General features: G+C 45.7%; 1 protein-coding gene across 11 annotated transcripts in view; it reads left to right on the forward strand.

The window, feature by feature from the left end:
* Nucleotides 1-6,141: 6,141 nt before the first annotated feature.
* Nucleotides 6,142-22,357, forward strand: part of DZIP1L (DAZ interacting zinc finger protein 1 like) — a 47,363-nt gene continuing 31,147 nt past the window's right edge. For 3 of the 11 annotated variants that reach the window (XM_059920250.1, XM_059920251.1, XM_059920252.1), the window contains exons 1-2: nt 8,987-9,065; nt 19,786-20,367. In XM_059920250.1, coding sequence (XP_059776233.1) covers nt 9,051-9,065; nt 19,786-20,367 — 597 coding nt within the window. In that variant the 5' untranslated portion in view covers nt 8,987-9,050. Of the gene's footprint in view, nt 6,430-6,481; nt 6,715-7,061; nt 7,134-8,986; nt 9,066-19,785; nt 20,368-22,357 lie in introns of those variants that run through there. The other 8 variants (XM_059920253.1, XM_059920254.1, XM_059920258.1 and 5 more) reach the window with 8 other exon arrangements.

The raw sequence follows: 22,357 nt of genomic DNA on the forward strand, positions 1-22,357 counted from the left end.
CCCTTATCTTATGAAGACTTCCTGCGAGTACCATATAACACTTCCCCTTACATCTCATTGATCAGAATGTAGCTGCAGGAGAGGCTGGGACATTCAAGGAGGAAGAGAAAATGGGTGTTAGGATAGGCAGCTAACGGTTTTGCTACATGTTATATTTACTTCTGTAAAATTAATTACAGGATCTGTTAGAGAATTGGCTGGGGAAAAAAGAGACTTGATTTCTAGTCCTGAATTTGATATTCATTAAAACATTCATTCAGTCAGTAATATTAATTGAGTCCCTTCTGTGTGCCAAGCACTGATTTAGATGCTGAAGATGCTGCTGGATCAAGCAGACAAGGTCCTGTCTAAATCAGCTTGGGCTGCAATAACAAAGTACTATAGACCGGGTGGCTTATAAAAAACAACAATTTATTTGTCACAGCTCTGGAGGCTGGAAGTCCCAGATCAGGTTGCCAGCATGGCTGGGTTCTAGTGAGGATCCACTTCTGAGTGGCAGATGGCACACTTCTTGTTGAATCTTCATATGGTGGAAAGGGGCAAGGGAGCTCTCTGGGGTCCCTTTTATAGGGGAACTAATCCCATTCATGAGGGTTCCACCCTCATGTCCTAAACCTCCCAAAGGCCCCACTTCCTAATATCATCACTTTGGGGGTAGGATTTCAACATATGAATTTGGGGGGACACAAACATTCAGTCCATTGCAGGTCCCTAGTACTTACATCTTAATGACTGCCCACATCCCCCCCGGGATAGTGTCCTCTGCTCCCCAGGGTGTCTGCTATTCCCTACTCTACCCCAGTTGGCTTATAAAAGCAAATTACAAATTCACATTTTAAAAACTGCTGGCCCTTCTACAGTCACATAAAAGTTTACCTCCTCTTTCTAGGAGGTATGAGAATTAATATTTCTTCTACAAATACTCAACAACCAAGATTTTCTAGAACTTTCTTTTTGGTAGTTGCTTTAACAGAAACATAAGTTTATATTTTTCTCCATGTATAAAATTAGGATGCTTTTTCAAATGACATCCACCCATCCCCTTTCATTCTGATATTTCCCCCTTTGAGAATCACTGTTCTGACTGTCTTATTAAAAAATACCCGCAAGTCATGTCTCCTGCCCCAGCTTTATTTATTCCCAGCTACTTGCTCTGGATTCTTAGGTCCAGCCTGACACCAGAGTGAGACTTTGAGGCCTGCTGCTACTCCCCATGGCTGCCCTCTGACCTGTGTCCCCAGAACCCCTGCTGGGTTTCAGCTCACCTGAGTGTCTCCACAGGTGAGGCTTCCTAGGGCTAGCCCTCTGAGGGAGGAGCAGGGTCACACACGCTGGATCTAATTTCCACATCTGGAGAATGCATGACAAATGGTCCTCCAACTAACATTCCCAGTCCCTAGGGTTTGGAAGGGTTTAATTAGAAATATTTTCAATATTTCAAAAATATATGAACTGTTTTATGATGGGACCAAATAGGTCAACCTGAATGTCACATTTCTTTATGCTGGGCTGTGATTGTATGAATTCACTGTGGCAATATTGATAATTTGACATTTGTAGGGAGTTTTACCTGGCAGCAAAATGTTTTTGTTTAATAAAATGGGGGGAATAAATTAATAATGTATTACTTAATAAATGCAGTTTGTTAAGTAGAAAAGAATATTTCAAAACTTGGTGGTGATGGGAAAAAATGCATAGGTTAAAACGTATATGATTAAAAAAAGTAAGCACTAGAGATGTAATGTACAACATGATGACTATAGCTAACACTGCTGTGTGATATATAGGACAGTTGTTAAGAGAATAAATCCTAGGAGTTCTCATCACAAGGAGAAATATTTTTTCCTTTTTCTCTTTCTTTTTACTGTATCCGTATGAGAATATGGATGTTAGCTGAATCTACTGTGGTTGTCATTTCACAATATATGTAAATCATGCTGTATACCTTAAACTTATACAGTGATGTATGACAATCATTTCTCAATAAAGCTGGAAAGAAAACATGGTGGTGAAGGGGGTATTGGGCAAAGTAAAATGAGTAGTGAATGGTAAGAAGGTTGGGATTCCAGATGATCCTGGATTCCTTCTGGCCTTCGGTGAGTCTAAGCCACACGTTTACATCATGATACATTTTGAAAATAGGCCATGCTGGTGTTTTCCCCTATGTTAATTTTTTTCCAAATCTGACACTCGTTCTTAGAATTTCAAACAGTAAGATTGTACGGAGGAAAAGGTGAAAGTCTCTCTTGTACCACTGTCAAGTTTGGTATGTCTCTCACTTTTCTCTGCATATATATCCATGCTATTTGTAAAAAGTCTTGGCCATAGGCCTCCAAGTAGCCCCCCACTATCGCCTCATCTGCCCTAGTTCTTCCCCGCTAGGACCCCCATAATGCAGCAACTAAAGGGTGAAGATGGGGACTTCCCTGGCAGTCCAGTGGTTACAACTCCACACTCCCAATGCAGGGGGCACGGGTTTGATCCCTGGCTGGGGAAGATCCTGCATGCCGCACAGCCAAAAAAAAAGAATATGTTAAAGCGTGAAGACCGGCCCCAGCGTGCTAGTGCTTATGTCAGCTTAGTGGTTAAATATTTTGAATATCACCCCTGAATTTCTCATTTGTATAGTTTAAAAAAACATAAATGGATTAATATAATACATATTATTATGTCAGTTTGTAATTTAACAATACATTTGTCTTGGACACCTTTTTTTCATTAACATACCAAGATATATTCTTCGTAAGGGCTGCAGAGTGTTTCATTGTAGGATATATCATTATCTATTTACTTAAACCCCAGTTGGTGAACATTTAAATTGATTCTAATTTTAATCGTACAAGAAATACTGTAGTCCTGATTACCACATTTTGGGGACTTTAAATTGTGATGTGTGCTGCAAAATTGTTTTTAAAAAGCCTGTTTGAAATCGCTCATTTTCCCATCCTTCACCAGTGCCAAAAGGCTACTTAATTTTAGCCAATATTATTGTTTAAAAATGTCTCTAATTGTTATGTTACTTTTGGTGAGGTTGAGTGTTTCACATGTTGAATTGGTATAATTTTGTGTTCTGTGACTTGCCTAATCTTTTGTTCACTTTTCTATGGGATTGTTTTTCTATTTCTTAGTGACTTAACTAGTCTTTGTATATCAAGGGCACAAACATTTTACTATTTTGTCACAATTTGTGCAGTCTGTCTCAGCCCTCCCCACCTAGTGTTTGTTTCAAGACTCAGAGCGTGGGTCCTGGTTAAAATGACCCTGCATTCTCATTTTGCAAAAGAGGAGGAAAGAGGTCTTTTTATAAGTGCACAGACGTCCTTCAAAGTGATCTTTTTCAGGGAATGGGTTAGAGTGTAAGCTCTGCCTAGGGAAGAGGTTCCCCCTCAGTTCCAGTTGATTCTTGACATGTGAGAATGTGGGCCTTTTGTTGCTAGATTCTCAGATTTTTCAAGAAGAAACCAGCAAACCAGGTTTTTATGTAAAATGCCCTTCTAACTATACGCCTGTCTGCCTATCTATACATCAATACTGTGAAAACTCAACAATACACCTTTGACCTAAAATCACCTCCAGGACCATTAGTGGCCAGCATCCCAGCACTGAGACACCTGTTCCCTACACCTCATATGCCCTTTAGGAAAGTGGGATCTGGAGCAGGAGCTGACTTCCAAGGTGTGATGCCAGCAGTTGACAGCAGAGGGCACTACTACTATGGGCTCACTAGAGTGTAAAGTAGACCCTCAATTAGCAGACACGTCCCACTGTTTCCTGACACATCCCTAAGTGTAAGAAGGAGATAAGTTGTGACGGTGTCTGTGCTGGTCAGAGATCTGGTATCTGGCACTGGCCTGAGAAAGAGGTGAGGGGCTACAGGGCAAAATGGAAACCACAGATATGGAGAACCCACCATTCTGTCCGTCCAATAGTTACGGCTCAGCTGCTCAGGGTGACAGGAATGTCCCCGGGAGTAGCCCACTAGGGCCAGTCTCCTTTGGCTTGTTCCTGTGTCTTGGATGATACACCTGTTCCCACTCGTGCCACCAAATCTTGTGTGTTGTGGCACAGGTGGCACAGCAGAAGGTGACAGCTTCCTAGTGCTAAGTGATCTAGTCCTCTATAAACTCTTGGTTTCCTCGGGTCTTAGAACAGAGCCTGGCACGTAGTAGGCACTCAGTAACTCTTGGCTGTATTAAATGTCAAACTGTGGCCCAGTAAAGGGAGGGTGTGCGGGTTCCACGCATGCGAGGTCTGGGTCAGCTGAAGAAGGAGTCTAAAGACTTTTGCTTTTGGCATTACCGAGAAGGTGGATCTGGGTGAATGTCAAGTTCACTTGCTCACAACAGCCCTGCAAAAGATGGCACCCATTTCCACATGGGGAAATTGAGGCTGGTGGGAATGACACATGCACGTGCGCGCACACACACACACACACACGTGCACAGAGCTACTTTTTGTATACTTCAGGGAAGCGAGTTGAGAAACAAATGCTCCCAACCCTGACACTTGACTGAACTTGGGAGGACACACCCATGACTGCCAGGCCCTGGGCTGAGATGTTTTTAACTAAGTTGGTTCTCATAATGACCTGCTAGGTAGAGTTTATTTTCCCCATTTTACAGAGAGGGTAAGTGACTTCCCAGGGTTACACCGCCTGGGAAGGTGGAATTTAAATGCGTCTTTGACTCCACAGCCTGGATTCTTCTCTGCCCTCTTGCAGGAAGTCCTGGAGGGAAAGGGGTGCCCCGACCAGGAGAGCAGAGGAGGAACAGGACTCCCCATCAGAGCTGTTGGCTGACAGTCATCCCTACTTGGGCCTCGCCCCTGTCCACCCACTTTTTTTTTTTTTTTTTACATTTAAAAAATTGTGGTAAAATATACATTCTATAAACTTTACAATTTTAGCCATTTTCAAGTGTACCATTCAATGGCATTGAGTACATTCACATTGTTGTGCAACAAGCACCACCATCCACCTCTAGAACTTCTTCATTATCCCTGACTGAAAATCTGTACCCATTAGACAATAATTTCCATTCCCTCCTCCCCGCCCCAGCCCTGTCAACCACCATTCTACTTTCTGTCTCTATGAACCTGACTATACTAGGTACGCTGCATAAGTGGAATCATATATGTCCTTTTGTGTCTGGCTTATTTCATTTAGCATAACATTTTCAAGGTTGATTCATATTGTAGCATGTGTCAGAATTTCATTCCTTTTTAAGGGCTGAAATATATACGTATGTATATAATATATATATAATATTTTGTTTATCCATTCATCTGTCAATGGACACTTGGGTTGTTTCCAACTTTTGGCTATCGTGAATAATGCTGTTATGAACGTGTGTGTACAAATACCTGTCTGAGTCTCTGCTTTTAATTCTTTTGTGTATATACCCAGAAGTGGAATTGCTGGATCATATGGTAATTCCATGTTTAATTTTTTGAGGAGCCACTATTCTCTTTTCCACAGTGGCTGTACCGTTTTACATTCTCACAGCAGTGCATAAGGGTTCCAATTTCTTCACATTCTTGCCAACGCTTGTTCCCATGCAATTTTGTTTTGAATACCCCATGACACAGCTTGGCAGATTAAGGCTGCGGTGGGAGGAAGGCTTAAGGAAAAAAAGAATTCCCAGAAATCTGAGTCTCAGTAAAGCAACAGATGGTTATAGGAAGGGGTCAGAGACTGTTATCCAGAAAGAAAGAGTTCTTTGGCTCTGGGTTTCCCAGCTGGATCCACAAGGCTGGCCAGAAGGTTGGGAGTTCGGAGGGAAAGTGGTTGCCATCTGAACAGACCTGGGATTTACTCAAAGGACCAGCATGGGTTCGGATCAGAAACCAAGACGGTCCCTTTAGTTTAGGACGGGTGGGGCAGGGCTGTCTGCCCAGGAGGCTACAACTGCCCCCAGCTTTCAGCAGGCCGGTCTGTGTAGACGGGAAGACGTACGGGAAGACGTCCCCGCCTCTCAGCAAGGCCTGGGAGCCACTCACTAGGATCCCGGATTTTCCTGACGGATTAAACATGGCATTCCCTCCTTCCCGCTTCAGTAACAGGCCTAAAAATAGCTCGTCCCAGAGGGGCTAGGGAGAGGCTCCGCCCCTCTTTGGGGTGGGGTGGGGCGGCTGTCGCGGGAGCGGGAGGCATCAGAGACCCCGGGCCTCCAGCTGCTGGCGCCAAAGGTCCTCTGTGTCCCGGGTCCCGCAGGTTGGCAGCACTGGGTGGCCGGGAGGCTCTGTCACGCGCCCTCGAGAGCCCGCGCTACTCGGGGCCGAGGAAGCAGCCCAGGCCGGCGCTGCGGCGAGGATTCCGGGAACGGCCTCGGTCCGGGGCGGTGGAGCGAGTCGGGAGGCTGGGCCGGGGCGGCGGAGCGGAGCCGCCAGCTCGCGACCTCTGCCCGCCCCCCAGGCTCCGGGGACCCCCAGGTGAGCCGCGCCGCGTGGGAGAGCTATGCCAGGAATGCAGCCCGGGAGGGGCGCGGCTGGGGAGCGTCGTGCAGTCCGAGTGACCGGAGCCGCGGGCCGCAGGGGGTTCAACAGCAGCGGCTCGGGCGCCCTGCGGGGTCCAGGCGGGGAGCTGCGCCTCGGGACCCGCGGCCTCCCGCCTGGCCGGCTCCGGACCGAGGTACCCGGAGGGGAGCAAGAATGACTGAACCCGCAGGACTGGCCTTAGCTGGGAGGACGGCCTCGGATTTTCAGTTTTTGAAAAAAGTAAAATGATTGGGGGCGGGGGTGGGGTTGCTGCTTTGCGTTCTGTAGGAAAAGGGGGATCTTTTAGCAATGAGATGAGTTATTGAGAAAAACAAACAGATTAGCATCTCTGGTTCCTCCGCCTTGCACTGCGAGGCTGGAGCGTAGCAGGAGGCAGCCACCGTATTTTCCTTTCGAGGTGGCTGCAGATAAAAGGCCGGGGGAACTTGCTGGGTACGGGACAAGGGTCCGGAAGGCGGGTCAGAGGACGGGTCTGGGGGGCCTGGGCAGGGATTACCCAGGCCTGTTCCTTAAGGCCCAGGGCCTGCCTGCCCCTGCACGGTCTCTTGAAATGTGGTATCTAACAGGACTTTGAAGAGAGGCCTGATGAGTGTGAGGTGCTCTGACTGTGGCCTCCTACACTTCTGTCCACAGACAAGGTGGGTGGTCTCTCTCCTTTGTCACAGCCCCTCACACCTGCCCCTAGAGCTGAGGACTGGCCAGTGAGAACAGCCCCACCTAGAGAAGGCCGGTTCTCCAGTCAAGCGGCTGATAAGCGGTCTTCTGTCTGTCTCTGTCAGCACCGACGCTCTGGAGACCTCTCCCTCACGTGGGAATCTTTTTGGATACCATCCAACTTGATAAAATGGTCGCATGAAGTTACATGCTTCAGGTTGGGCACAGAAACCTGAACTCACTTGTGCGGCATACCTGGGTTCTGCCAGGGAGCTGGAATTTGGTCCAAAGGCTTGTTGTTCAACTGACATTGACAGGAGGAGGGAAGGGGACAACTTGGTGGGCTGTTCTGAAGCTCCCTGTGGGCCCCTTGCAGGGAGGGCCAGTCCTGGTCAACAGGGTTAACCGCTTGCCGTGCCATCTGTCACTAGGCCTCCTACCTCTAGGGAGGATTTTGTGGGGTCTGATGTCCCAGGCTCCGAAGCTGGAGAAACTCTACCAAGAAGCAATGCCCTCTCCATGGGAAAGAAAACACCAGTATGTTCTAAACTGCTATTCTTTTAGGTGTGAAAACTAGTGTTGGTTTTTCACAATTTTGCACCTGGGAAGATAGGTCTTATCAGTATGTAGTCGTCTCTAAAATACTTTGAAGAGACATCAGTCAAATCCCTACCTCTCATTTTTATTTTTAAGAAAATCCTTTTGTGGCAAAAACTTAAAATGGGCTTTTGACCAAACCAAGGACATCATCTCTTAAAAATATCTCCAAAGTTTCTAGGGAGGAAATGGGAGACCTGGTGTAAGGGAGAGCTGTGAGCCTGGTGGAGTGGATCTCTCTCTTGCTACTTTATGGGTAAGAAAGAGTGGAAAGAGGGACTCCTTTCTTTTGAAAACAGCAGAAACAGAGAACAAAGTAGAACAAGGTCTGTAACGGTAGTGCTTCAGGAGAGCTCCTGGGTCACTCTTGTCTCTGTTGGGGTCTCTAGTGCTCCCTTGCCTACGGTGTGTGCACGGCCTGTTTGCAAACTGTGCGAGGGTTTCCTTGGCAGCCAGAACAATTAGCACTAATGACACGCCTGAGCTCCTGGGACAGCACCGCTGAAGTTAGCTGGGAGTCAGGGCAGGCTTGTAAATGATTGCCTGGCAGCTGCCTTGGAAGCTTGACTCCTCCAAGTGCTCCTCGTGGCTTGGCAGCATTCTAGAGGAAGCAGAACAGACAGCAAGGTGGCAGCGGTGGTGGTGCAGTCTATCTGTTAATTTATGTTAAAAAAATCAGCCAGAATTTTGTTTAAAAAAATTAGCTCTTTGGTCATTTTTGTGGATGTTCTCTTTGACAGATTATAGGTGGGCAGGTTTCAGAAGAATTGTAACATTTCCAGGAGTTGTTTCACTGTGGAATGGCTGCCTGTGAGGTAGTGAGCATCCCATCACTGGGAGTGTGCAAAGCTAGGTGGTAGACAGGCTTGCTTTCTTGGCTGTGGGATTGCCCCAGGTAGAAACTGTCTCTTCAATAATGAAGTGAGTTTGGAATGCTAGCGTAAATATTCTTTTGGGTCCCACTAATTCGTGACAATGGTCTAGGATTGGGAAGTTCCTGGGACCCATCAAAACATCTAGAGATGGTTACTAGTTCTAGATTTCCTAATGACGGCGAGTCATTTTATTTATTTATTTTTAATTTTTTTTGTTTTAACTGCGCCATGCGGCTTGTGGGATCTTAGTTCCCCAGTCAGGGATTGAACCCGCGCCCCCTGCAGTGGAAGCACAGAGTCTTAACCACTGGTCTGCCAGGGAAGTCCCACAGTGAGTCATTTTTGCCTTGTGTTTCTGTTCCCAGATGTGGGAAAAGAAGTCTGCTGATAATTCAGTCTGCAGAAAGTACGGCGTGCCTGCCCTCTGGGATGTGTGGTTTCCAGGTAACCAGCAGCATTCTCATTTGGCTTTGTCTTCTGCGCATACCAACCAGGACCCAAGCTGTGGAGCTGAGTTGTGTTTGGCTAAGTTCTGCCAGGATACAGGGAGACTTTAGGGTCTCCAGCAGAGACCCTGTTGTGATTTGCTGTAAACTCTTTCAGTCCTTGCAGTTTGGTCAAGAAATCTCAGGTGTTGTAATTTACAAAATGGGAAAGGATTTTTGTATTATCATCATCATTGGGAGGTAGTTTGGCATAATTCAGAAGTTTTGGAGTCAGAACTTGATTTGGATCTTGGCTTCCTTACTTAGTAACTGAAGGACTTGGGGCAGGTCCCTTAGCTTCTCTGAGCCTCAGTTTCTACATCTATCAGATGAGGCAAATCATAGCTGCATACAAGGTTGTATGATGGCTAGAAATAGAAATATTAAAGGCTGGCACAGTGCCTGGTGCACGGATACTTAATAAATGATAGCTGCTATCATCCTCATCATCTTCAGATTCCCACAGTTCAGGGTATATGCCCAGCAGTGGGATTGCTGGGTCATATGGTAGCTCTATTTTTAGTTTTTTAAGGAACCTCATACTGTTCTCCATAGTGGCTGTATCAATTTACATTCCCACGAACAGTGCAAAAGGGTTCCAAAAGGGAACCCTCCACACCCTTTCTAGCATTTATTCTTTGTAGATTTTTTGATGATGGCCATTCTGACTGGTGTGAGGTGATACCTCATTGTAGTTTTGATTTGCATTTCTCTAATAATTAGTGATGTTGAGCATCTTTTCATGTGCCTCTTGGCCATCTGTATGTCTTCTTTGGTGAAATGTCTATTTGGGTCTTCCACCTATTTTTTAATCGGGTTGTTTGTTTTTTTGATATTGAGCTCCACGAGCTGTTTGTATATTTTGGAGATTAATCCTTTGTCCCTTGCTTCATTTGCAAATATTTTCTACTATTCTGAGGGTTGTCTTTTCATCTTGTTTATGGTTTCCTTTGCTGTTTTAAGTTTAATTAGGTCCCATTATTTTTTAAGTTTTAAGTTTAATTAGGTCCCATTATTTTCATTACTCTAGGAGATGGGTCAAAAAAGATCTTACTGTGTTTTTTGTCAGAGAGTGTATCCCATTGTTCATTGCAGCACTATTTACAATAGCCAGGACATAGAAACAACCTAAATGTCCAACGATAGATGAATGGATAAAGAAGATGTGGTACATATGTACGATTACAATGGAATATTACTCAGCCATAAAAGGGAATGAAATTGGGTCATTTGTAGAGATGTGGATGGACCTAGAGTCTGTCATACAGAGTGAAGTGAGCCAGAAAGAGAAAAACAAATATCGTATATTAACGCATATATATATGGAATCTAGAAAGATGGTACAGATGAACCTATTTGTAGGGCAGGAATAGAGATGTAGACATAGAGAATGGACACGTGGACATGGGGGGGGAAAGAGGAGGGTGGGACGAATTGGGAGATTAGGTTTGACATAAATGCACTAACATGTGTAAAATAGATAGCTAGTGGGAACTTGCTGTAGAGCACAGGGAACTCAACTCGGTGCTCTGTGACGACCTAGATGAGTGGAATGGGGGGTGGGAGGGAGGGAGGTCCAAGAGGGAGGGGGATATAGGTATACATATAGCTGATTCACTTCATTGTACAGCAGAAACTATCACAACATTGTAAAGCAATTTTACTCCAATTAAAAAAAAAATTCCCACAGTTCTGCTCACCATTTGATGTCAGAACCCTAGGACTTCTGAGAATTGAACTCTTGGGGTCCTAGTGACAAAAATGGGTGATACTTTTGGGATTTAGTAAAAACTCAGGAACTCAGATCCCTGAGTCAGAATTCTGTATAACTGGGAGTGGGGCTGCCACCTTGGGTATTTACAGACTGTGCTCAGAGTGTAAACATGAGGGTTTATGGGCTGCTCTGGAAGCCAGCTAGCACACTGCTGCCACCTCTTGACAGTCAGTGTGGGACACTCGCTGATGAACCTGCGCCCACCACAAGGGCTCCTGCCCTCTAAGCTTTCATTAGCGGCCTGGAGGATTCGGCTGTGGACACAGATGGTCAACAAATCAAGCATTTTACTAAGTCTAAACGGCGTTTCTCTCCAAGGAGTACAACTTAAGTGCCCCTAAGTCCATTCTTACTCTTTATCCTAATTCTTGTTGGTCCATAGCCTCAGTTCCCCAAGACCCCGAGAATATAGAATCTTGAAGCAGATATTCTAAGATTTTGACAATTCCATTCAGGTCAATAGCAATCTGGGCTGCGGGTAATATGCTAAGGGCTGGAATCCAACAGATGTGAATAAGCCATGGTCTCAGCCCCTGCGGAGCTCACAGCTGGGGATGTGGTGGGACAGGGGTGGGGGCAGAAGGGAGACAGAAATGTCCTGTATGGCCCCTCCTTGGGGCTCCCTGTCCTAGCTCCTTCCCTGGCACTTAATGCTCTGGGGGGTAATTCGGTGTATTTTTCTGACTTTCTGGAGAACAAAATCTGGAGCCAGACCCCGACACTTAACTAGTCGTGTGATTGTGGGAAAGTCATTTGCCCTCTTTGTTCACCTTGAAATTTCTTCATCTGTCCGCTGGGTTGTTGTGGGAATCAAATGGGATAATTCATGCAAAGTCTTATAACTGTGTGTGAAGCACACAGTTCCAGAAGTGTTCACTATTTTTATTAACAATGGCAGGGGTAACGTCCCTGGTGGCGCAGTGCATAAACATCTGCCTGCCAATGCAGGGGACATGGGTTTGAGCCCTGGTCTGGGAAGATCCCACATGCCGCGGAGCATCTAAGCCCGTGTGCCACAACTACTGAGCCTGCGCTCTAGAGCCTGCAAGCCACAACTACTGAGCCCATGCGCCACAACTACTGAAGCCCACGCATCTAGAGCCCGTGCTCCACAACAAGAGAAGCCACCGCAATGAGAAGCCTGTGCACCACAACGAAGAGTGGCCCCCGCTCGCCACAGCTAGAGAAAGCCTGCATGCAGCAACGAAGACCCAACGCACCCAAAAACAAACAAACAAACAAACAAACAAACAAACAAAAACAATGGCAGGGATTGCTGCCTGGGTCACCATCCGTCCCAAGGGCCAGTCACGGTGCCTGGCACTTAGTAGGGGCTCAGGAGCCATTTGTTGGTGGGATGGGTGAATGAATGTTGCACAGCCACCCAGCACAGACCAGAGTGTGGTGAGGGCGACCAAAGGAGTGTACGCTCTGTGCTCTGGGAGCCCAGGGGAGAGGCCAGGGATTCTGCCTGTGGGCCTGGGAGGTATTTATGGTGGCATTCATGTCTGAGCAAGGCCTTGAGCATGAGTTCACCTGCAAGAGAAGCAGAAGGAAGTGGCGGAGGGCCGTCTATCCCAAGAGGCAGCATGGCATAGTGGCTCAGAGCGCAACTCTGTAACCAGGCTGCGTAGGTTGGATCCTGCTTCCTGCACCTGGGGCAAGCTTCTTCACTTCTTTGTGGCTTAGATAATAATAGTACCTCCTTGAAGGGTTGTTGTGAGGATTACATGAGTTATTCTTTATAAAGCATTTAAAAACAGTGCCTATGAATAAATAGCCCATAGATATGAAAGTATGGACAGCAAGTAAATGGTAGGTGGGAGATGCAGCTAGAAAGGTAGTTTGGAAACAGTTCATAGAGGTCTTTGACTATCTTATTTTTTTTTTTTTTTCACACACACACACACACTGTATTTTATTTTTACAAGAGATAAATAGACTGACACCAAGCATTGTACATGGATGACCACAACAAAAGCAACACTGATTGCAATTACCAAACATGAAACACACTCATACTATGTCATAATATTGACATTCAGTCCAGTAATCCTCCACTGTAACAGCTCCTTTACTTTGCAGTGAAAATTGATTTGTATATTCTTTGCCTCTCAGTCCTTGTGGGATTTTTTTTTTTTTTAAAATTCAGACAGAAAGTCACACAAATTATACTCATCCTCATCAGTTCACTCAGTCCCATGTAATTAATTTTTTTTTTCATCTTCATCTTTTGTTAGTACTTTTATGAGTTCATCAGTTTTTCATTAGAGTTCTTAAAATGCTTATTCATTCAGTTCAGCAGTACAGTCAGTTACCAGAAACCTGTACTTGTCAGAGTCTTTTCCATGAATTTCTTGAAGATGAAACCCTTTTATAGGAACATATTTGCAAAATCATCAGAGTACACCCAGAACTGTCTGTAAATGACAAAAGACTTAAAAATGACCACGGTTAAAGATTTGATGAAAGTTCATAATAATGCAGTTGATAAGAAAATTAGTTATTTCTGAGATATACATTTTAAAGTAATAACTAGGATTATTACTTATAACATTATACCAGAACATATAAGATTTTTAGAAATTTCATGCAATGTCTGAAACATTTATATTAACATATTTCCATACAAATACAAATATAAGATTTTTAGAAATTTCATGTAATGTCTGAAACATTTATATTAACATATTTCCATACAAATACAAATATAAGATTTTTAGAAATTTCATGTAATGTCTGAAACATTTATATTAACGTATTTCCATACAAATAACCCAATGAAAGTTTAGTATTAGTTGTTTTGTTTGTTTTTTTATACTGCAGGTTCTTATTAGGCATCAATTTTATACACATCAGTGTATACATGTCAATCCCAATCGCCCAATTCAGCACACCACCATCCCCACCTCACCGCAGTGCCTATGAATAAATAGCCCATAGATATGAAAGTATGGACAGCAAGTAAATGGTAGGTGGGAGATGCAGCTAGAAAGGTAGTTTGGAAACAGTTCATAGAGGTCTTTGACTATCTTATTTTTTATTGAATTATATTTGACTTACAATATTATATTAGTTTCAGGTATATAACATAGTGCTTCAATATTTTTATGCATTACAGAATGATCACCACAATAAGTCTAGTTACTGTCTGTCACCATACAAAGTTATTACAATATTATTGACTATATTCCTTATGCTGTACATGACATCCCAGTGACTTATTTGATAACTAAAAGTCTGTACCTCTTAATCTCCCTCACCTATTGCACTCATCCCTCTGCCCCCTCCCCTTTGGCACTCACCCGTTTGTTCTCTGTATCTATGAGTCTGTTTCTGTTTTGTTATGTTTGGTTCATTTGTTTTGTCTCTTAGATTCCACACGTAAGTGAAATCATACTGTATTTGTCTTTCTCTGATTTATTTCACCTAGCATAATACCCTCCATGTCCATCGATGTTGTCGCAAATGGCAAGATTTCATTCTTTTTTATGGCTGAGTAATTATCTATCTATCTATCTATATCTTCTTTATCCATTCATCTGTTGATGGACACTTAGGTTGCTTCCATATGTTGGCTATTGTAAGTAATGCTGCAACGAACATAGGGCTGCATTTATGTTTTTGAATTAGTGCTTTTGTTTTCTTCAGAAAAATACCCAGAAGTGGAATTTCTGGATTGTATGGTAGTTCTATGTTTAATTTTTTGAGGACCCTCCACACTGTTTTCCATAAAGCTGTACTAATTTACAATCCCACCAACAGTGCATGAGGGCTCACTTTTCTCCACATCCTCCAACACTTGTTATTTCTTGTCTTTTTGATAATAGCCATTCTGACAGGTGTGAGGTGATATCTCCCTGTGGTTTTGATTTGCATTTCCCTGATGATGAGTGATGTTGAGCATCTTTTCATGTTGTGCCACTCTCTTCTGGCCTGCAAAGTTCTGCTGAAAAGTCAGGCCATAGTTTTAGGGGAGTTCCCTGTACACAACTAGTTGCTTTTCTCTTGCTGCATTTAAGATTCTCTCGTTATCTTGAGTTTTTGCCGTTTTTAATTATAATGTGTCTTGGTATGGAACTCTTTGGGTTCATCTTGTTTGGGACTCTCTGTGCTTCCTGGACCTGGATGTCTGTTTTCTTTTCCAGGTTAGGGAAATTTTCAGCTATTATTTCTCCAGTTAAGTTCTCTTCCCCTTTGTCTCTCTTCTCCTTCTGGGACTCCTATATTGTGAATGTTAGTACACTTGATCTTGTCCAAGAGGTCTCTTAAACGGTCCTCGTTTTTTAAAATTATTTTTTAGTTTTCACCTTGGGTGATTTCCACTACTCTGTCTTCCAGTTCATTGATCCATTCCTCTGTATCATCTGATCTACTGTTGATTCCCTTCTAGGGTGTTTTTTATTTCAGTTATTGTATTCTTCAGATCTGTTTGGTTCTTCTCTATATTTTCTAACTCTTTGTTAAACCTCTTACTGGGTTCATCCATTCTTCTCCTGAGTTTGTGGAGCATCTTTATGATCATGACCTTGAACTCTTTATTGGGTAGATTGCTTATCTCCACTCATTTCTTTTGGAGTTTCGTCTTGTTCCTTCATTTGAAACATAGTTCTCTGTCTCCTCATTTTGTCTAATTCCCTGTGTTTATTTCTATGTATTAGGTAGGTCAGTTTTGTTTCTAGATCTTGGAGAAGTGGCCTTAGGTAGGAAACGTCCTATGGAGCCGAGTACCACACTCCCCTCTGGTCCCCAGGGCTATAAGCTCCATGGGTGCCAGCCATGTGGGCTGAGTGGGCCCTTCCGTGTGGCTGGGCTGGCTTCTGTGAGTGTGCTGGTAGGCGTGGCTGGCCCTGCCTCGTGTGGTGGCTGCCAGCCCCCCGGTGATCGGGGTTGAGTCCTGGGGCAGCTGGCTGTGGGGGCCAGCGGGGCCCAGGGCTGGTGCCAGCTCTCCCATATGCAAGCCTTGCTGGCCTTCAAAGCCAGGTGTTCTGGGAACTCATCTTCACAGTGCAGGACCCCCTGGGCTGGGGGGCCCTGAGGTGGGGCTCAGACCCCTCCCTCCTTGGGGAGAACCTCCGCAGTTGTAATTATCCTCTTGTTTGTGGGTCGCTCACCGAGGGGTGTGGGTCTTGACTAATTTGCGTCCCCACTTCCTTTACCCATCTTGTGGTTCCTTCTTTATATCTTTAGTTGGGGAAAACCTTTTCTGCTAGTCTCCAGGTCATTCTTATAGATAGCCAGTCTGTAAATAGTTGTAATTTTAGCGTGTCTGTGGGAGGAGGTGAGCTGGGGTCTTCCTACTTCACCATGTTGGCCATACTTGCTTGAATATCTACTTAGTGAATTTGGAATTAGCCCACGAGGAACACAGAACATCACTTCCCATATGGCTGAAGCTCAGTGGTGCTGCCCCTTGTAAACAGGGCACGCACTTCCCATTTTGCCACAGTCCTTAATGCTCCCTATCCCAACACTCCCTGCTGCAGTGGTTCTGAAGCCGTTAGTCTGCAGATCTGCATTTCTAACGAGTGTCCAGTTGACGCTGATGCTGCTGGTCAGTGACTACACTTTGAGAACCACTGCGCACGTGTATCTCGGACACTCAGATCGGGAATCAGCTGCCACTTATCATCAAGCTTGTATTTGGTTTCTCTTACACCTGGCATGTTTCCTACATTTAATAGTACCTTCCTGGTCCTGGTGGAATTTAGATTTGCAATTTCTGGTATAATCAGTATTGGAAGGCTAAGTCTGAAGGTCCCAAGAGACAGGCCTGTGAGAAGGAGATTTGGGAGTGGCTGAGGCTCAGCCTGTAGCAGGCCTGTGGTAGCTGAAGCTATGGGTACGTGTGAGCTCATCCCCAGGGAGAGTGTGCAGGGAGAGATGGGTGATGGGTGAACAGCAGACTGTCACAGGGGCACTGGCACACCCTGCCTTAAAGGAAGGGTGCAAGGATAGTAGGCTCTTCCTTGTTCAAGGAAGAGGCTGGAAGGGACATTCGAAGAGGTGGGAGGAGAGCTGAGAGAGTGGCTGGTGGAACATTCTTGGCCCTATTATGAGAGAGGGGACTGTGGGCAAACATCTGAGGCCAAAGCTTAAATGTTAAATAGTTAAACAGCGAGTTCTCAGGTGAGCTCCTGGTCTGTGGGAGATCAGGAAGCAGGTGTCCTGTTACCCTGGCCCACAGCACACCTGGTAACATGCTGGTGCTCCAAAGCACAGCTTGTTGTGGCAATTGTCTCTGAGGCTCCGGTGACACAGAGCTTGCAGCTGAGCATGGTGAGTGTCATGTCACCTGCCTCCTTTTTTAAAAATAATGTGACATATTAAGAGGAATGAGCTGGTCTTCTCCTCATGGCCGTGGTGGGGATGCTCGTGGCTGGATGGTTTTGTTTCTGGAGTATGTGTTGGGAGGAGTATCTGGGAAAGGGAAACATTGGAGCTGAAACGGAAAAGGTGGGTCCGTGGCATCCTGTGGCAGCTTCAAGACCAGGCTAAGGGGTTTGCACTTGGTACTGGGGCAGCAAGGAGCCATGCTAAGCTGCCGAGGAGGGGGCTGGGGGGCAGGTGTGTGATTAATGCATCTCGGTGGCCCCAGTGCCTGGCACCGGGCCTGGCCAACCTAGGCATGTTCTAAAGGAGCGGGGGAGGGGGAGAGTGAATGAATGAATGAGTTCGATGGGTAAGGTTTGTTGATCTGATCCAAGCAAAGTTTTAGGACGAATAGCCTCAAGAATCGATGTTGGATGGTTCAAAGTCCACAAGCTTTGGAGCCAGATGCACCTCCAGCTGTACTTCAGCTCTGGCCTCCCTACCTGGGGAAGACACTTAACCTTTCCAGACATCAGTTTCCTTGTTTGTAAAGTGAGGATAGTTCTACCTGTTGGTAGGTTTGCATTTAGAGTGTGTGTCTGGCTTGGAGGCTGGCACTCGCCGCACTGCGGCCGGTTTTCTTACTGAGCGCCCTTCCCTTGCCTCTCCTTCAGTCCCCAGAGCACCCCAGGGCAGGTGGGGGCAGGCTTGTCACCTCCCACTGCTGCCTTTCCCAGATGAAGACAGGCTCAGGGCGCTCAGGGGCCTTTCCTGGAGGCCTTCCCCTCTTTGCAAACCGAGCCTGACTGTTTCTTCAAGGCCTTTCAGCTTCCTGAGGTCAATGACCTTTTTCTTCTCTGACTTTCTACTGTACTTGAAAGTGTAAATCACATGATCTAGAAAGAACTTGATTGAATAGGGTCACATGTATTTCCTGTTCAGTCAGATTCTAAGTTCTTTAAGGGCAGAAATTGTATATTTTTCTTTAAGAAATTATAAAAGTAATAGGTGATGACGCATAGAACTGAATAGTATAGAGAGGTGGTGAGTGGAAAATAAAAGTCCTCTAATCTCCGTTCCTACTTCCCAGATATAACCATTGCTAACAGCTTGTTTATTATTCTAGAAATTGTCTATGCTTATTAAAAAATATAGATAATGAACCATATTTAGGGATAATAAATCAGTATACTTAATTATGATTATATATGAATAACAAATATGAATCATTCATATATGTGTATGTTATATATATATCATTATCATCATTGGTCTATGTAAGACCTATCTGTCTGTCTATCTATCCATCTCCTACCCATGCACCATCTGTCTATTTTATTTATTTATCCCCATTTCACATTCCCATTTCCCTCCTGCCTCATAGGCAACATCCTAATGTGAGATATATATATTTATGCATATGTGTATATATAATACATATACACATACATATGTGAGATATACGTATCTCCTTTATTTTTGCTAATTATTATTAAATGTCATATTAATATATTATTTAAACAGAAATGGATATATATGTATATGTATATATATAGTCATTATTCCATATCAATCAGTACATAAAAAACTGCCTTATTCTTATCAATAGCTGCATAGTATTTCATCGTATACAGATACCATTCATATCCCCACTGTACTTTGTACTTTGCTTTCTTGTACTTTTCTTGTAACTTGCTATTACAAATAATACTACAATGACAATTTTTGCACAAGCACCTTTGCACACTTGTATGAGTTTATCTGTAGAACAGATTGTAATTCTTAGTACTGGAATGTTCATTTTAAATTCCGGTTGCTACTGTCAAGTTACTCCCCAAAGAGAACAATTTCTTTGTCTAACAAGAGAGTGGTGAGTAGAATCTGAGTCATTTAACAACAAACTGGAGCTGTTTTCTAAACCATGAGGTTTGAAACAGACCATTGTGGACTGAGCACAATCTCTGTGCAGAGACACGGCTGCTCTCTTGAGCGCCACCCCGTGGCAGGGGTGAACATCATTTCGCTCACATCCCACTAGAGAGAACATAGTCATACTGATGACACCTTACAGCTGGGGAAACTGGGAACTGTAGCGCACCCCTCCATTAAGTGTTGCAATTACAGAAGGAGAGCCACTTAATGTCCACCATTAAGTGACTCTGCCTCCCGTGGCAAGTTATTAGACTTCATCCTGAGGTCAATGTAGGGTTGCAGAAAGACCTGCTTGTACATTGGACAGCTCCCTCCTGACCAAGCCCTCTGGCAGGCACTCTTACAGTGGACTTGGGCGTGGCGGGGGGTTCACTGAGGACCTGCTATGTGCCAGGTATTGGCCTGGGTGTTTCGCTGCCTCATTCCTAACCGCAAGCCTGAAGAGGAGGCCCCGTGATCCCCAATACACACGGAGGCTTAAAGATGTAAAGGATCTTGCTCAAGGCTGAGGATCTGAATCCACGTTTGTGTGTTATAAAGCCCACACCCTTGCTCTGGCTGTGTCAGTGCACACCATGCACACTACAGGCTCCTGCTGGCCAGCGCGGTACATGGAGCCACACGCACCAGGCCTAACTTCAACCCTCTTCTCATTTTCCAGGCCCTCTCTCAGCTCCTGTGCCTGCTGCCGTGGTCTTGGTGGCACCCTTCCCCGGTGGTCAGCCCAGGGCTCCCCCCGTCCATGCAGTCCCACGCTACCACCGCCCAGGGCCTCAGCGACCCCCTCTTCGCGGCCTACACTCTCCCCGCCTTCAAGTTCCAGCCTCGCCGTGAGAGGATGGACTGGAGGCGCATTAGCGCCCTGGACGTGGACCGCGTGGCACGGGAGCTGGACGTGGCCACCCTGCAGGAGACCATCGTCAGCGTCACCTTCTGCAACCTGGACCGGGAGGTGTGCGGCCGCTGCGGGCAGCCCGTGGACCCGGCGCTGCTCAAGGTGCTGCGGCTGGCGCAGCTCAGCATCGAGTACCTGCTGCACTGCCAGGACTGCCTGAGCGCCAGCGTGGCCCAGCTGGAGGCGCGGCTGCAGGCCAGCCTGGGCCAGCAGGAGCGCGGCCAGCAGGAGCTGGGCCGCCAGGCCGACGAGCTCAGGGGCGTGCGGGAGGAGAGCCGCCGGCGGCGCAAGATGATCAGCGCCCTGCAGCAGCTGCTCCTGCAGACGGGCGCCCACAGCTACCGTGCGGTGAGCATCCTGCGGGCGGGGCCGCCGGGAGGGCTGTGGGCCCGGCCACCGGCCCCCCCGGCGGCACTACTGCCTGGCCCCTGAGGCTGCTGTGGCCATTCTCCCTGGGGCTGGGAGCAGATTTCAGAGATGCCGCTGGTGGCCAGAGGGCCCCAGGGTGTCTCATCGAGTCTATGGTGTGTGTGTGTGTGTGTGTGTGTGTAGATTGTACATGTGTCGCAGGTGTGTGTATGAGTTCATGTCTCATGTGTGCATGTGTGAATGTATGCAGGGTGTGTGTGTGTGTTTACGGATGGTGTCTAAGATGTGTTTGTGATTGGAGGGTACATCTGTGAGTGGTATGTGTAGGTATGTATGTAGAGTGTGTGGTGAGTAACGTGCTCGCATGTGAAGTGTGCATGTAAAGATATATTTATGGTGTGTGTGTGTGAATGAAGGGTTGTGTGTGTATAAGGGTGTGTGTATTCATGGAGAGCGTGTGTATATATGAAGGCTGTGTGTGTGTGTGTGTGTGTAGAGAGTGTGATGTGTAAAGGTGTGTGTAAGAGGTGTGTGACAGGGGACTGGTAGAGCCAGGCCCGTTCTGGAAAAGTGACTCTATCAGTCAGCCAAGTGACAGTTCATTCCCCAGAGTGGCATTTGAGCATTTGCGTTTCTTTCTATGGAAAGGGTGGATCGGGGACAGTTACCCTTTAGTAGCTTGTCGGTGGCCCGGCCCTCTGCCAGGCTCTGAGGATGAAGATGCAAATCATGCTGGTTCAGGTTTAACAGAAATTCATAGTTTGGGGGTGGGTGGACAGAAGGAGTCATTAGGACATGATGTTAGTGGATTGAATGGTAATTGACATAATTAATATAATGTTAATTATGATAAAAGGGTCAGAACCTTTCCAGTAGTAAATGGCAAAACAGCAGTCTAACCTGGCTTAGGCCAATAAGGAATTTATTGGTTAATTTAACTGAAAAATCCAGGGTTATGGTGGGACTTAGGTGATGGCACCAGAATCTAGTTTCTCTCTCTGCAGCTCTTGACAGTTCTTTGTCAGTGTGGATTCCATTCTCAGAAAGACTCTGTCCGTGTGGCAGCAAGTTGGGCCACTGCAATGCCAACATCTCATTTTCCCAGGTTCAAAGCTGGCATGGTAGAGGGACTAGTCTGGTGCCTGGTTTGTGAGTGTGCTGCTTGGGGTGGAAAAGGGGAAGCAGGGAAGGGTGGGATGAGGGGACGGGCTTATAATTTGTAATAAGATGCCTTGTAACATATTCCCTGCCCCCCTAGCTGATATTCCTTCAAACAACTAGAAATTCATGTGTCACTTTAGAACTCAGGAGTGGGCAAAGTCCGTCAACCCAGACTGTATCCATCTGGATTAGGTTTGGCTGTGGGTGACAGGAAACCTCAAATTATAATTGTTTAAACCAGATAGAAGTTTACTTCTCTCTCTCATGAACAAAGTTTAGAGGTAAACAATCCAGGGGTGGCATGTAATCGCGGACCCAGTTCTGGATGTGTTTCTCTCCAGCCTCATTGTGTGACTTCTGCCTCCTGGTCCAAGATGGCTGCCTGAGTTCCACCTCTCACGTGCACATTCCATTCAGCAGGAGGAGGGAGGGTGAGGAATAGCATGGCTCTTTCTTTAATGACACCTCCCAAAAGTGGTTGCATATACCACTTCTGTTTACATGCCATTGGCCAGAATTTAGTCACATGGCCACACCTGGTTGTAAGGGAGGAGGTGACATATATTCTCATTAGCCTCACAGTCAGCTAAAAATCAAGGTTTCTATTGCTAAGGTAAAAGGGAAAACTGGTACTGGGCGACGATTGGCAATTTATGTCACATTTGCCTTTGTGTAAAGACAGCAAATAATCTGCCCTCTTACTCTAATTGACTAGCAATGGCAGCCTGCAAAGCCGTGTTGGAAGAATTTTGAAGTTTTACAGTGAAAAAATGATCTGCTAGATTGGCATTGTCTGAAATGCTTGAGG

The sequence above is a fragment of the Balaenoptera ricei genome, chromosome 4 (genome assembly GCF_028023285.1).
Source record: "Balaenoptera ricei isolate mBalRic1 chromosome 4, mBalRic1.hap2, whole genome shotgun sequence".
Classification (NCBI taxonomy): Eukaryota; Metazoa; Chordata; class Mammalia; order Artiodactyla; family Balaenopteridae; genus Balaenoptera; species Balaenoptera ricei.